A 15,574-nucleotide genomic window follows, 5' to 3' on the forward strand; every position below is an offset into this window, starting at 1 on the left:
CCGGTTCCGGTCCCTCTCGCTGTCGGTGGTGCCGCTGCAGCCGCCGCCATGTTCCTGCGCCGCAGCTGGCGCCGCCTGGCGCTACCTTCGGCATCGCGCCCCTGGCACCGCCGGGCAGGCAGCGAGGTCGGGGCGGTTCCGCGCTACGAGGTGGTGGTGATCGGCGGGGGCCATGCGGGGACTGAGGCGGCGGCGGCGGCTGCTCGCGGCGGGGCCCGCACGTTGCTGCTCACTCACAAGATCGGCACCATCGGTACCGCCGCGAGGGTGCTCGGGGCCGGTGGGGCCAGGCTGAGGAGTGGGCGGGGGTGAAGGGGTACCGCGGGGAGCCGGGCCGGGCCTGTTTCCAGCGAGCGCCCCGGGTGTCCCCGGCCAAGGAGGGGAGGTGGTGAGCGGTGTCGGTGTGTCCCGTCCGCAGGGGAGATGTCCTGCAACCCCTCCTTCGGCGGCATCGGGAAGGGGCATCTCATGAGGGAGGTGGACGCCCTGGACGGGCTGTGCGGCCGGGTCTGCGATCGCTCTGGGGTACACTACAAAGTGCTGAACCGCTGCAAGGGCCCAGCCGTGTGGGGCCTCCGCGCCCAGATCGACCGCAGCCTCTACAAGGAGCACATGCAGGTGAGGCCGGGCTGGGCTGGGCTGAGCACCCCTCATAGGAAACATTACAAACCAAACTGCTCTGTGCTGAGGCAAGACGGTTCCTTGCGGAAGCTGTGCGCTGGAAGGGCAGCCTGCCCTCGGCTGCCTCCTGCCCCACAGACCTCCGACGGCGGCGGCACTTACCTTCTGCAGATATGGCCCAGCTTGGGGCGGAGGGGTTCGAGAGCATCTGTAGTGTCTGGGGCCCTGAGTTTACCCTCTTCAAGGATGTATTAATCGTGTGTATTTAGCCGTGTATAGGATTTGGGACTGCCCATATGTCTCATAATTTACTAGATTTTTGCAGTAACTCCTTTCATGACAGAAAGAAATCCTTAACACACCACTGTTGACAGTTCAAGAGGCGTCTGTGGAGGATCTTCTTTTGACAGAGCCAGAACCAGACCATCCTGGAAAGTGCCAAGTCACTGGAGTCATTCTGGGTATGTGCTAGTAACTCAGCAAACACCTTCAGTTCCTCTACACTAAGAGCAGCCTTTGGGGTAAACATCTCTGATTCACCAGTGAGAGTTGAGTTAGCTGATAGAGGTGATTTAGGGTGGGTATGAACTAAACTAGGTCAGTATGTGTAATACAGTGAAAAATACCTGGGTAGATGGGATATTGGGAGGTTACATGAGTTTGATTTTCTTCAGGCTAGTGATGCTGAATTACCTGCTGTATTTTTACTTGGTAAGCAGTGTGTGCTGCTGACAGCACTATAGGGCAGTGGCATCTTACTAATAGCATCTCATGCTTTATTATCTCTTGCTGTTCTAGTAAACAAGCATTCTGAAGTAAAGGCCTGGATAAGGATTTTTCCCAGGAGTGGGTTTTCTGTGTTAGGGGTAGCATGCGTAGGAATAAGAAATGCTGCTTACTGCAGTTACTACTGTTGATGCTTTTATTCTTGAACTTTTGATTTTGTTTCATAATAGAAGGTGGATAAACTCTCAGCTAACAGTCTAGTTTTAGACAGAGCACTAGGACAGCAGGGCTTTATTGATACTGAAATATGTGTATCTCTGAAAACTTGCTGTTTCAGGGGATGGGAGCATGGTACATGCGGGGAGTGTTATCCTGACCACCGGTACCTTCCTGAGGGGTATGGTCCTCATCGGACTGGAGACGTACCCAGCTGGGCGGCTGGGGGACCAACCAGCCATTGGGCTGGCTCAGACTCTGGAGAAACTGGGATTTGCTGTGGGCAGACTGAAGACTGGAACACCACCCCGACTTGCCAAAGATACCATTGACTTCAGCGGTCTGCAGGAACGTGCAGCTGACAATCCTCCCGTGCCTTTCAGCTTCCTTAGTGAGGCTGTGTGGATCAAGGTGGGAGAGCATTCACCAAGTGCATGTAGAGGCGGGCAGGAAGTTGGGGAGTGGGTCTGGAAATGTCATGCTCAGAATTAGCTGGGAAATGGATGGCTGGGAAAGGAAGCTGGGCTGTACTCATACTGGAGGTCTTGTGTCTCACAATGCAGAGGGAGAAAGTGCTTGTTTTCTTTTGAAAACAAGTACTTTTTTTCTCTCACTTATCAACTTGAGAACCAAACATGTTTTACTTCTAAAGTCAGAACGGCATAAAATATGATAGTAATAGTATTCATGTGCTGGTTACATGGGTGGCTTTACAAAATACTTCCACTATTAGACCCATATTGTAGAGATTTATGATGTCTTGCTTGCTACCCTGGCTTTAGAATAAGATTAAAATATTGAAACTGGAGATTGTTAACAGTGTTGGCTGGGAAAGGCAGTTATCCACAGAGCTCAGAGGTGGATATATTTGCAGTAAGTGGAAAGCAGAAGAAAATTTTCCAGAAAAAATCTTGGAAAATGAATGGTGTTCTTACATAATGCAGTTAAACAGCACAGAATTAAGTACGGGGTGTTGATTTGCCCAAGAGTAGCAGTTACAATAACTGACTATAATCAAGGTGGAGATTAAACTACTATCACTGGAAGTACTTCATGTGTGTAGGAAAAGTTTTAAGGAGTTGAGGTGCAGCATTATTATTATTTTTGAATGTGAGTCTGTTGACTATTTCAGAAAAAAATAGTGAAATACTATACATGGTGGGGTTTGTTTTCCATGTTAATTGCAGGGGTTTAAGAGATTTCTGTTTTGGTTTTAATTTCTTCACCAAACTTCAGTTGGCTGTTTGTTGTAGGGTCAGCACTTCTCTTACTTCAGAGCTACGGCGTCCTGTGGTTAATTTGAATGCTGTCATGTAACATGTTGCTTTAATAGGAATATCCATCCTGCAATTCAGAATACAGTGTATAGAATAGAACTTGGATTCTGGATCTCAGGTTCTGTTCTCTTCTTGGTCTCCTTTTGAACATGTTACTGAAGTTCTCTGATTGCTTGTGTTCTGTCTGTACAGTCAGTATGAAAGCATTGCCCATGTTTCCAAGAAGTGCAAGCCAAGTGTCATGAAAAAGCTGCCTTGGAAGTCCTCAGAGTCATTTAGTAAGAGCGTTGTGACTGGGTTAAACTAAAGTGAACTGTGGCCTCTTTCAGCCAGAAGATCAGCTGTTGTGTTACTTGACTCATACTACCCTGAAAGCCCAGGAAATTATCTGTGATAATCTTCACCTGAACAACCATGTAAGGGAGACAACAAGGGGTCCACGGTAAGTGTGTGTGTGTCATTGTTTAATCCCATCCAGTAATGCAGCCATTCACTCACACACACACACCCCTTTCTTCTGGGCAGGATGGAGAGGAGAATCTAAAGAATGTAAACTCCACAGGTTGAGATAAAAACTATCCAATAACTAAACTATCATATAAAACTAATAGGAATAATAATACTAATAACTATAAGGGAAATGCTAAGGGGAGAGAATATAAAACTGAAAGGGGAAAGTCAAAAAAACAATAAACACAAGTGATGCACTATACAGTTGCTCACCACCTGCCAACCGATACCCAGCCTGGTATCTGGGCCCTCCGGGTAACTCCCCACAGTTTATATACTAGGCATGACGTGCTGTGGTGTGGAATACCCTTTTGGCTAGTAGACTAAAGCCAAAACACAACACTGCACCAGCTACTAGGAAGGAGGAAAAAACAAAAGGTTACAGGTGAAACCAGGACAGCATGGCATCATTCAAGGCTCTCAGTGGCAGGAAATTACAGTCTGTGGGTTTCTCTTGCTTTGCTTCTGGCAAGTTACTTTTTCTCCATGTCAGGTGGTGCTCATGGCTATTTACTGTTGCAGGTACTGTCCATCTCTGGAATCAAAGGTTCTGCGCTTCCCAAACCGGGAACATCAGGTGTGGCTGGAGCCCGAAGGCTTGGACTCCAATGTAATTTACCCCCAAGGCGTGTCGATGACACTGCCACCTGAGCTTCAAGAGCAGGTGATCAGATCCATCCCAGGCTTGGAAAAAGCCAAGATCTTACAGCCAGGTGAGGGGAGTGAATAGGTTTAAATCTATTTGTTGTATTGGCTACCAGTTAATAAAAAACAGATTATGTTTAGAGCATAACAAAACAAAGGAAATAGGAAACAAAATGAATTCTTGAATGCAGGGTGTTTTCCTTGGTTAGTTTGATATAATAAGTAAAAGTTGATAATCTAAGTCATTCTGCCCCACTCATTGCCTTTGCCAATAAAAGGAACCTTCAGAATCCCTCCTATAAGATATATCTTGTTTGTCATAGGCTACGGAGTGCAATATGACTTTTTAGATCCCCGCCAACTGACTGCTTCTCTTGAGTCTCGTCTTGTTCAGCGCCTCTTCTTCGCAGGCCAGATAAATGGCACTACAGGCTATGAAGAAGCTGCAGCTCAGGTGGGTGGATCTGATCGCTGCTCAGAAAGGGATATTGCCTGGGCATTTGTCTTTGATACATACTCTTGCTAGGCCCATCTTCTGCTAATGAGATGTTCTTACTTTTGTTGCTTACCCCAATTCAGACTTGCCCAGATACTATTACTTTTAGTATCTACAGTTGATGTTATTGAGATTGCATTAATAAAAGTAATAGGAAGCACTATCAAATGTTTCAGAATGGAGACTATGCAGTGCATGTAATTGAAAACATGGGAATTGTCTCGTCTCATGTCAGCAGGGGCCAAGAAGCCCTTCAGACACTAGTAACATCACAGGAAAGAAGCTGCCTACATTACTAGCACAGGCTATTGCATTTTCAAAGATACAGTTTGACACTTGAGTCTTTGAAGGCAGATGTGCTGGTACTTCAGCCACGAAGAGACTGGTAACTGTTTTGTGTTCTGTCTGCCTAGGGTGTGATTGCTGGGATCAATGCTTGCCTACGGGTTCATGGCAAGCCCCCTTTCATTGTCAGCCGCACCGAAGGCTACATTGGTGTCCTGATCGATGACCTTACTACTCTGGGCACCAGCGAGCCATACCGGATGTTCACCAGCCGTGTGGAGTTCCGCATGTCCCTCCGGCCTGACAATGCTGATGCAAGGCTCACCCACAGAGGTATTTTGTTGTGGTGGCTCTTGCAGTGAGCAACCCTGCCTTGTCATAGATCTCTGTCTCCCATGCCATCTGTCTGTGCAGGTTTTGAAGAAGCTAGATGTGTGTCACAGCAGCGATATGAACAAGCAGTTAAGATGAGAGCTGCTTTAGAGGATGGAATTGCAACATTAAAATCCCTTCAGTTCAGCATATCTAAATGGTCCCAGTTGGTACCAGAAGTTCCTATCAGTAGCAGTCGAAGGTTACCTCTCAGGTAAGGGTTAAAGCTGAAGCTTTCTGGTCTGACCTATGCGTGCTTTAGCTGGCTTGTAATTTCAGAGTAATTGTCCATCCTTCCTGAAGCCATCAACACTCCCAAGATTCCAGCTTTATCACCTTTAGAGGACAGACACCTAATGTTTGTCCGTAGAAAAAGTGTGGCATTGGTGTTTTTACTATGCTGCATTTCCCAGTGCTGACATAGGCTCCCAAAGCAAGGGTGTTCTCCACTGGCCCTGTCAGTTTTTGCTGTCCTTATTGAGAGTGTCAGCAAGTGGTGATGGTTGTGCAGTAGGTTTTGCTGCTTTGGTGAAAGCTTAATAAAGCATCAGTTGATTTCAGGCTACTATCAGATGGTAGCTGTTCCTGTACACAGAGGCCTTTCTTCCCTTACCCATCCTTTATCTCACCTTCTCTTTTCTGTTGTTTTAAATCAGTGACTAAGATCTAACTCAGTCTGTGTTCCCCTACCTCATCCCTTCTATCTTGCTGTTTATTTTTCATAAAGAGCCACTCTTCAAGAGTTTAACAGCTTTTTTGTATACCAAGAGGAGATAGTAGGGGGGTGATCTTGGCTCTGCAGTTCTGGTTTATGCTGAAATCTTTACAAGTTTGAGCTGGGTACAGCTGTAAATCTGCTTTATGCAAGTGACTCCTTCCTACCTTAAAAACTTAACTCCTGTTCTCCACAGTGCCTTTGATGTCCTTCAATATCCAGAGGCCAACATGGAGCTTCTGGCAAGGGTTATCCCAGAGCCTCTGGGAAAGCTTGCTCAATGGAGACAACTGGCAGAGAGACTGAAAATAGAAGGTAGAGTACAAGAGTTATAATCTCTTAGTGGGATGTTTATGTTGTGTTCAAAAAGGGTAAGCAAATCCATTCATCCCACTGTGTTTTGTGTTACTGCTTAGTGAAATGAAACAGTCAGAGAATGCACCTTTTACTGTAGGCCACAGCCCTGTGCCAGCCACCTGGGTATATTTCACTTTGTGGGGTGAGATAATTATTCATGTCCACTCTTGGGTTTTTCCTGCTTACTGCTCTGTCAAATAGACCGTCCTTTGCTGGGATGAATGGAAAAGCCAACCTGTGTATCTAAATTCCTATAACAAATTAAAGAGTATTACTTCCAAAGTAGTGATGTGAATTAGGCTCTTGAGTCTGTGTGGCTGGAAACTTCCTTAGGAGCTTTTGACAGTCTCAGTGGAATTGCTCATTCTGCTTCAAAGAATTCCTGCAGGTGACCTGTTTCACACAGACATCCATATCTGGTCTTGTTTGCCTCATGTTTCATCACAGCTGCTTATGAGTGGTGTGTGGAGAACCAACAGCAGGAAATAGAAGAAGTGCGTCGTGATGAAGCCCTCCGACTGCCTGAGGACCTAGATTACTTTGCCATTGATGCATCACTTTCATTGGAAGTGCGGGAAAAACTGGACTCCAACCGTCCCCAGACGGTAAGATACTGGTCACAACAAGGTTGAGCAGCAATGACATCCTTTCTGTGTCTTCCCAAGAGGTGTGGGGGGTGAGAATAATCAGGAAAACCCACAGGTTTCAATCTCTATTTTTTCACTAGTGTGTAGGTATGCTCTTCGTTAACTTGCTCCTGTTTCCACATGCAGATTGGTGCACTCAGCCGCATCCCTGGAATTACACCAGCTGCTATCGTTAACCTGCTAAGATTTGTGAAAACCAAACACCAGAAGGCAGAGAGGCTAAAAGCTTTACCTCAAACTGACAAATACTTCCTAGAGAAAACGTACTCGAAGAAAGCAGCTTCACAAAGCCAGATTTCAGCAAAATCTTCTGAAAAGAAGGAAGAGTACCTTTGTTAAAATGCCTTTGCAGAGAAGTGTACCCCTCCTGCCAGAGTACATGGCGAGATCGCCTATGTTTACAAGCCTCTGCATGGATAAAACCTGTGCTGGCTGGATCCAAACCAGTTCTAGTTGTGTCCTGTGGTAGTGTCATTGAGTAGAGCAAAGATGACAAAAGCACAGACCTTAAGTATATATTCAGGAACCTACATGCAGCCCGAGTTTGCCAATACAGATGAAAAGATGGGGGAATTGCTTTTAAAATTCCTCTAATTTGGAAGATGTCAGATAGTAAAAATCTATTCTAAAGCATCTTGGAAAGGACAGTGTTTTGGTCTTCTAAAACAAGCAAGAAATGTTACTGTGCTGAGCTCATGGCAGCACAAGAGGATTTGGTCTGGAAGATATGTTCCATGGACTTCAGTACTTGTGCTCATAGCTGTGCAGTGACTGTGCAGTGTGAGGTTGTAACGTGGTGTCAGCCAATAGGAAACACTTGGCTATGAGAATGTATGCCACACGAATATTTAAACTTGAGTAAGAGAGTGAATGTGAACTCTCTCTTTTGGGGGGAAGTTCTTTAAAATAAAGCTTATCTCAAAGCTTGCAGAAGAACGTGGTTGTCACTTAGCTTTCAGTAGAGCCTTGGCAATTCACTGGGTCTCAGTTCATGCAGGTGAGATGAGGTGAGGATGGCTACAGAGCTGGTGAAGGCAGCTGGAGCAGAACTTGTTACTTAGGCGTGGGTGCTAAGGAATAGAGGGGCATGTTGGAACCTGCCCCATCCAGGAGCCTCAGCTCTGATCCATGTGGTGATAGACTTATGTGCTGGGGGCCAGGATGCAGCTGACTTGGCAGTCCAGGGAAGTAGGGCCAGGGATTTCCATGTCCCTTGGTCTGTGGCCTATTTTCCTTTCAGCTTTGTTGGCTCAAAGAATTACTTCAGCCTTGTCAGCTGTAAGTTTAGCAAAAGGAAGCCAGCTACATGTTCTGCAGTGTAACTCCAGCTATGGTGCTCTTGAATTCAGCAGTGTGAATCCAAAGAAGCCCTGAAGCCTTTGCCTCTCTGTTTAAAGCACTGGAGCTTGTAATAAAAGTTTCATGCTTTCTTCATTGCATTATCTTTGTATTGTGTACCTGTGTAAGCCCTACTGATACCTTCATCCTCTCATTTTCAAGCCAGTTGTGCAATCTCAAAACTGTTTCCTAGTTCTTGTCAGCAGCCATTTAAGGTTCATCTTGAAAGGCAAGCCCTTTGCACTGTGTGACAAAAAGCCAACACTTTTTCCTTGGCTTTCTGTACTAAATATTTTGGTGCTACAAAGGCCTTGGTTCTGATCTCTAAAACACCAGTGTAAATCAGTGATTCCACTCAGCTGGGCTGCACTGGTGTCAATGAGCAGGGGCTTTGCTTTTCTTACTTTAGGAATGTAATAATGTACAGGTGTGGTCTAAGCAGGAAGAGTTAACTCCAGGGGGAATTGAAGTCCTAAGTGCATTGGTGCACTGCTTTTCAGCAGATCTGTAACAACTGATCTGTATTTCAGCCTGAAGTGGGTCTCTGGCTACTGCTGAGCTCCCTTCTTAAGACACAGTGTCCTCTGTTCACATACGGAGGTTAATGATGTCCATATTAGCCAAAATGGAAAACCTGGCGTGTCCACAAGTTTGAGGACTGGGAATTCCTCAGGTGTTAATGTATATAAGGCTTGCCACAACATCCTGTGCTTGTTGAACAGTTCTTGTTCGAGAAGACTGAACAGGAATTCATAGCTACAAGTAGTCCTATTTGTTTTCTTAGGAAAACCAAGCACAGCAAGGCTGTGTGAACCGCTGTAAATAGCATGGGCACATCAGATGCACACATCATGCCACCTGCCTTTTAACTCTACTAGGGATTTGTTACAAGGCCCAAAGTTTGTATTTTAACATGAAGACAAAGCTTAGACCCTCGCAGGCCCTGTGGTCTCACTAAGGCCAACAGGATGGGAAGGGCAGAACCGGAGGAGCCCACCTTTAATATGGATGTCTGGTTGCTTTTCCTTGGCCCTGCGGTAATGAATCCCACTTTGTTTTCCTGTAATCCTTACTGTGACCAGGCAAGCACAAAGGGTAAGCTACATGGTGGGGATGGCCTAACTCACTGCATATATGAAGGGCCTTTGTGTTCCTTGTTTCAGTGTGAAACTCCTTTTTTTTTTTTTACTCTCTTGCAGGGCATAGGCCTGGTGATCAGCAATTTTCCCTAGGACAAATTTCCTCAGGTCTCTGCCAATCCATCCTATACCAGACTTTCAGTACTCCTGTTGTCTTCCTTTCCTGTTCTAGTTTTGATTTTATATGGTGCTTGAACCACCCTGTTTCTTCATCTTTATTTCTGCCTGGAAGATGATAGTAAGAGAAAAATGGGAAGACTTCTTATGCTGGAGACACTAAAAGCTGTTGCTACCCAATCTTTGATAGTCTTGGTGTTGCTGGAACATTTGCAATGGTGCAGCAGTGGCTGCACTAAATGCCTTGCCTTAGCCCCTCACTTTGCTGGCTCTTGCAAACACAGATGTGCCTCCTAGCTGAGCATTGCCTTTGTACTTTGGTAAGTAATGACCTTAAGCTGCAGTCATTTTAGGTGCTCAGGGGTTTATCAGCTTTGATGCCTGCATCTCCTGGGTTGTGGTCCTCCACCCAGTGAGACCTCATTTAGTGGATGCGGGAGGAATCTGTTGTGCCCCAGGAGCTCCTGTTCCCACCAGGGAGCTGTTCTCTGTGCTCCCCCCAAACCATGGCCTGTGCTGCTCAGGGTCCTCCCAGGTGTTTGTTTCTGTCTCCTTCCATGGCTTCACAGGGCTAATGAGAAATAAATGTCCTCCCCCTTGTGCTGACAGCTTGGTGGCCAGCGCATTCATCTGGGAGATGGGAGACTTGCTCTGCAACTGCTGTGACAAAAGGAGCAGACAAAAAGGGATCTACTCTTGATCTATTGTTATACAGACAGGGATGCATTAGGGGGGAAAAATATGGTGCTGCATCAGCTTATTAACCCTGCATATGCAACTGAGGAAGAAGACCAATGTGTATTCCCATCAGAGGCTCTCTGATTCTATAGTCACCATCATGTTGCCATCCACAGTGTCTGCTAAGGAGCACAGAAGTGCTAAATCTATACCCAAAGCTGGAGGCTGCAACTTCTCTACCTCTTTGTGGACTTACGCCTAGATACCCTGATGGTCTGTGAAGTCTCCTGGGATGTGCAGCTGTGAACCACAGGCTGGAACACGCCCTCAGCTTCCCCACCCGTGTCCCTGCAGCTTCAGCGCCTTCCTACTGCCGCAGCGGGACCCCACGGCTGCCGGGCGGGGGCGTGGCTCAGCAAAGGCCAGAGTTGCGCTGCAGGTGGGAGTGGGCTGAGTGAAGGGTGGGGGCGCTCATGTCTGCCACCAGCTGCAGTTCCCAGCACGACCGCCAGGGGGCACGCTTTCAGACACCGCTGGGGACCCTGAGCACTGTTGTTCCGTTCCAAGGGACGTAGCGCTTGGTGTGCTTAACGGAAGAGCGGGCATCGAGCCAGGGGGGAAATGAGCTCTCCCTGTGCGTACAGGGCAGCTGGAGGCGCCGGGAGGTGACAGCAACGACTGCGCTCCTCTGTTGCAGTTTTCCGTGGCTCGCTTTGGCACTTGCCGTGTGTGACCAGGTGGTGCCTGGTGTCGCTGCCGTGTCGCGGGATTCTGTGAGCCAGGGGCAGAAAGGTGCTGTGGCTGCCACTGCTGAGCTGGCTGGGTTCTGTCCTTGCCCCATGGCACCCGGCGGCACTCTGTCTGTCAGGGTGGCACCTGGTGAGGCCGCTCGTGGCGTCAGGCATGAGCTGGCCGCAGCTGCACCGGATGCACAGCGGTCACGTCACACGCGGTGAGCTCAGTGCTTCCTGGAGCCGTGCCACGAGTGTGGAAACCCCGCGGCTGGCGGGCGGGAGCGGCAGGAGCTGCCCGCGCACGGAAGCGAGCGCAGCAGAGCGGAGCTGAGCTCCTGTTGGGGCTTCTCTTTCCTTTCCCTACTCCTGTGCACGCATGTGCACCCCCTCGTTCCCCAAAACACCAGGGTACCGCCATCCGGAGCGGCGCTTTAGCGGCAGACTAAATATCAGCTACTGCTGTTAGAAACAACAGTTAAGTAGGAACAAGCCTACAGTTACTCTTAAATTCACCTACTCCTGTTTTTTCTTTGGGAAGAGTATTTAAGGGCTTGTTTTACACAGGATGATTCTTAACACCAAAAAAGCCTACATCTTTTTCCCCAAAAATACCCATCTCCTGTTAGCAGAACCACAGCTTATGGAGCAAAATATTTACTAAATATTTAATAATAAATAAAAATAAAATTGCAATTAATATAATGTATAATGATATAAGACTAATATAAACCCAATATAAATAATACATAGTAATAACTAAATATTTAGTCATTGGGGGTGTTACACTCTTTTTGCTAAGGAATTTAGCTTACAGTCCAGCTCTGAAAGAGGAAATCAGATTTTTTAGAAGTCTGGGAACTGTAATAATTGAAATAATTTAAAAAAGCAGAAGCACCATAATGATTTTTGTATATGCATATGTATACTATATTGATGTGTGTGTGTGTGCGTGAGTGAGTGTATGTATACACACACACATCAATGAAAACATGGGAATTTTGCTTAATATGTGCCCAGGTGGCTGCAGATAAGCAAACCTGAAGTGTTCTTTTAAATTCCATCCCTACCTGCAATAAAACCCCACTAGACCAGGTTGCTCCAGCCTGGCCCTGAACACTGCCAGGGATGGGGCAGCCACAGCTTCTCTGGGCAACCTGTGCCAGTGTCTCATCACCCTCACAGGGAAGAACTTCCTAATATCCCATCTAAACCTACCCTCTTCAGCTGAAAGCCAGCCCCCCTTGTCCTGTAGAAAGTCCCTCCCCAGCCTTCTTTAGGTACTGAAAGGCCGCTCTAAGGTCAGAGGCTTCATTCTGCTGTCTGGTTCACAGGCTGGCTGTGCTGAGCTGTGCAGAACATGGAGCTGGGCTGGGAAAGGGGCTCTGCTGTGTCTCTTCCCTTTTGTGTTTCATAATCCAGACTTTATTGGGCTGAAAGGAAAAAAGTACCTGGCTGCTGCTGTCAGGGCAGGCCGGGCCCCCAGTCAGGGGTGAGCTGGCTCTGGTTATTCCGGTGACTACATAACATCAAAAATAGCACATTAACCCTTGGACTTGTGTTTGTGGTGGGCATGAGCCAGCAGATTGTCCTGCAGGATGACCAGGTGACTGGACCGCTTCGCTCAGGAGAGCCAGGAGCAAGCGGTAGCAAAGTATATCAGGACACTGAGGGCAAGCCTATGGGTCAGCATCTCCATTTACTCCACATTTCCCCAGTGCTTTACCCAGCAGCTTTTGAGGAAAATGCACATTAAACTGTCACCTTACCAGTGCAGAGAAGCCAGCAGGTTTGAATCACGTTGTGTAAATATTTGAAACATAAAGGATTAAAGAATTATAGATAGCCAGAAAAGAAACTTCATTTTACATTAACCTGGTCAAGTGGGAGGGAGATTGGAACTAGATGAGCTTTAAGGTCCCTCCCAAACCAAACCATGCTATAATTCTATGATTTACAATGGAGAAATAATCTGAAGGGAATGAGGAGGATTCAGGAAAGGCTAAAAACCCACAGCTTTTGTGGTTTGGAGACTAATACAGGTTTGCTCTGTACCAGCTTTTCCTTCAACTCTTTTGCACCCTGGGTATTCTCATCTTCCTCCTGAAGTGAACTGGTTTCAGTCCTCCCCTTTGTAAGCAGTAGGAGCATTACAGTTGATCATTTGGCCCAGTGTTATTTTCAATGATCACAGTTTATTCCTCTGTTTAGCTTATGGTTTGGCTGTTTCTTTAAGATTTGCAATTTCAAAAGGGTTAATCCCTAGACAGAAAGTACTCTTTGGTGCAGTCAAACAACATGACGAATTTGAGAACCTGAAAATAATCATTATAAACTCATAAGGTGTTAATACTGTCAGGAATTTGCCACTTGGCACTGAAAAGGGAGAGAGAAAAAACTTCCTCTAGAAACAGGCTTTGGATGCAGCAGTCATGTTGAGCAGGACCTCAGGGAAGCACAGAGGGACTGAGGAAAAAAGACTGGCTGATCAGCAAAGGTGGATCCATTGTAGATCCAGGAAGGAACAGATAAACTGAGGCTTGTGAGAAACCAAGCTGAGTTAGAACTTGCAAAGGATGTTAAACAGCTGGAATGAAGTTCTGCAGCCACCCACATCAAGGTAAGGCAAAGGAAATGAACTGTGTTGTTTGTAAGGAAGCAGAGAGCAAAACTCACCCTGGGCAAAATCAGTTACCTCTGGCTGCGCACACCAACCACTGCTCCTCGGGGCACGTGTCTCCAACCAAAGCCCTGTCTGCCCCCAGCAGGGTCCTTTGCCTGTGCCCTCCCTTGCACCCCCATCCAGGGCTATCCTTCAGGGCCAGCCACAGCATGGGCTGGGAAAAATAGACCCAGCTCAGGCAGCACTGAAGTGACAAGGTTTTACCATTAAATCCAGAAGGCTCAGCCTCCATCCACTGCAGCAAGGAGGATGCCTATGGCCAACCACTTCAGGTACCAGCAGAAATGAATAGTGCGTGCCTGGAGTTGTCCTTTGCAGGCCAGGGGAGAGGGTGCTGCTGGGGAGGCAGGGAGCTCATCTGCCCCCCAAGCACTACATAAACATTTAACTAATACAGGTTAAAACCAGGTGAGTTGTATTTGTAATCCAGATTGATTTATGCTGTTCTTAGTACCAACATGAAAAAGGATATCCCTACTACACAGTACAAAGTTTGTTTCTACATGGTTTTATCTAAAAATTAAAATATGCATTAGGGAATTAGGATATCGGTATTTTGTCAGAGTTCGTCAATACCTTCCCAAAATGTACTGTTAATTAGTGAATTACTTTCATCTGCAATTTCAGTGAACTGTTCCAGTTACTAGCTTTGCACAAGCTGGTCTGAGCTATAATTACAGTACCTTGGGGCAGTAGCCTGAGCAAAGCCTGTTTTTCTCCTAACCCAGCCAAGGGAAACAAAGCCAAGCAAGAAGTTACTTGGCTGCAGCAGCTGCTGTGTCTATGCCACTCCATTTCCCTATGCAGACCAGGCCCTGTTGTATCCCATTCCCCAGACACCTCACCACATACATTCCTGGAATATTCCTGTGTATGAAAATGCCTCTATCCTCCCAAAGCATGCAGGTATCAGCTAGAAAGAAAACTGCACTTTTATCTCCCAGCTCCCCACTGCCACCTTCAGCAAGAAAACACAACCCAGATTAAATAAACATAATATTCCAGCATGTTTTCTGCCTTCATAGTTAGCTATGCAACCATGGCTTCTATGTACACACCAACAGCACTGCAGGACAGTATAGAAAGAGTTAAGGACAGCTGTAGAAGTTGCTTAAAGAAGTAAGCAGAAGACAAATAAGAGTTCTCAACTATTAACATTTATTAAAAGTTTGACCAAAGTAGTTTTATTCGCAAGTTTTGTTTACAAAAGTCTAACAAGTTTCCCCAGGTAGCCAAAAGCAACTTCCTGAAGCAAAGGTAGCTTTGGTTCAGAAAGAACTAAACTGGCATTCCATTAGTGCCTACAAAGCAAAACCTTAAAAACACAGTGAAGAAAAAAAAAAATCAAGAGTATGTGAAACTGAGGTTTTGATATTTGAAAGCCATCACTAGTATCACAGGCAACACATTCACAAGAGCCTATCTGTCCTTACTGTGTACAAGGTACAGTTGTTAGCTGCAATACTGTTCTCTAGGCTTTAGTTGTGTTTTCTCTCCTACAGACAGCATCAACCTTCTGCCCTGAACTGTGAAGCTGACCTTCCCACCTGCTTAGCTGGGCCATCTTAACATGGACCAGCCTCCCAGCAGCTTCTGGAGCTGCAACTCTGGGGCTTTTCTGATGCACACCCAGCTGATGAGGGGAAAACAGCCTCTTACAGTGACCACACTGCCAGCCTTCAGGTGCTGCCCTCACTTCTGCTAAGCCAGTCAAGAGGCATTTCAAAAACCCAGTGCTATTTCAAACCTTATTTTGCCTGAAGGCTTCAGTTTGAATCAGTTCCTTATTACAGGCTAATTTCCAAACTGTAGCAGAATAAGCACGCCCAGCTGAAGACAGCACTGTGCAAAGAGCACTGAGGAACTGCAAAGAGGCAGGATATTACATACCCAGGCCATCGCTGGCCAAACCAAACATCTCGCACCTACCGGGAATGTGTAAGGAACCTAACACACAGCTGCAGTGAGGACACTGCTTTGTGCCAAAGCCCTTTTCACCCAAATTAGAACTTTGCACTTTG

The 15,574-nt window shown here is 46.6% G+C and overlaps 1 protein-coding gene across 1 annotated transcript; it reads left to right on the top strand.

The window, feature by feature from the left end:
* Positions 1 to 9: 9 nt before the first annotated feature.
* On the top strand, positions 10 to 7,797 carry MTO1 (mitochondrial tRNA translation optimization 1). The gene is given in 13 exon segments (XM_005153306.3): positions 10 to 253; positions 419 to 618; positions 965 to 1,082; positions 1,685 to 1,974; positions 3,170 to 3,282; positions 3,873 to 4,063; positions 4,319 to 4,449; positions 4,905 to 5,109; positions 5,191 to 5,362; positions 6,060 to 6,178; positions 6,668 to 6,825; positions 6,994 to 7,187; positions 7,189 to 7,797. Coding segments are annotated over 13 exon segments (2,244 nt in total). The 5' UTR covers positions 10 to 48; the 3' UTR covers positions 7,337 to 7,797.
* The last annotated feature ends 7,777 nt before the right edge of the window (positions 7,798 to 15,574 follow it).

Source organism: Melopsittacus undulatus, chromosome 3 (assembly GCF_012275295.1).
Source record: "Melopsittacus undulatus isolate bMelUnd1 chromosome 3, bMelUnd1.mat.Z, whole genome shotgun sequence".
In the NCBI taxonomy this organism is placed as follows: Eukaryota; Metazoa; Chordata; class Aves; order Psittaciformes; family Psittaculidae; genus Melopsittacus; species Melopsittacus undulatus.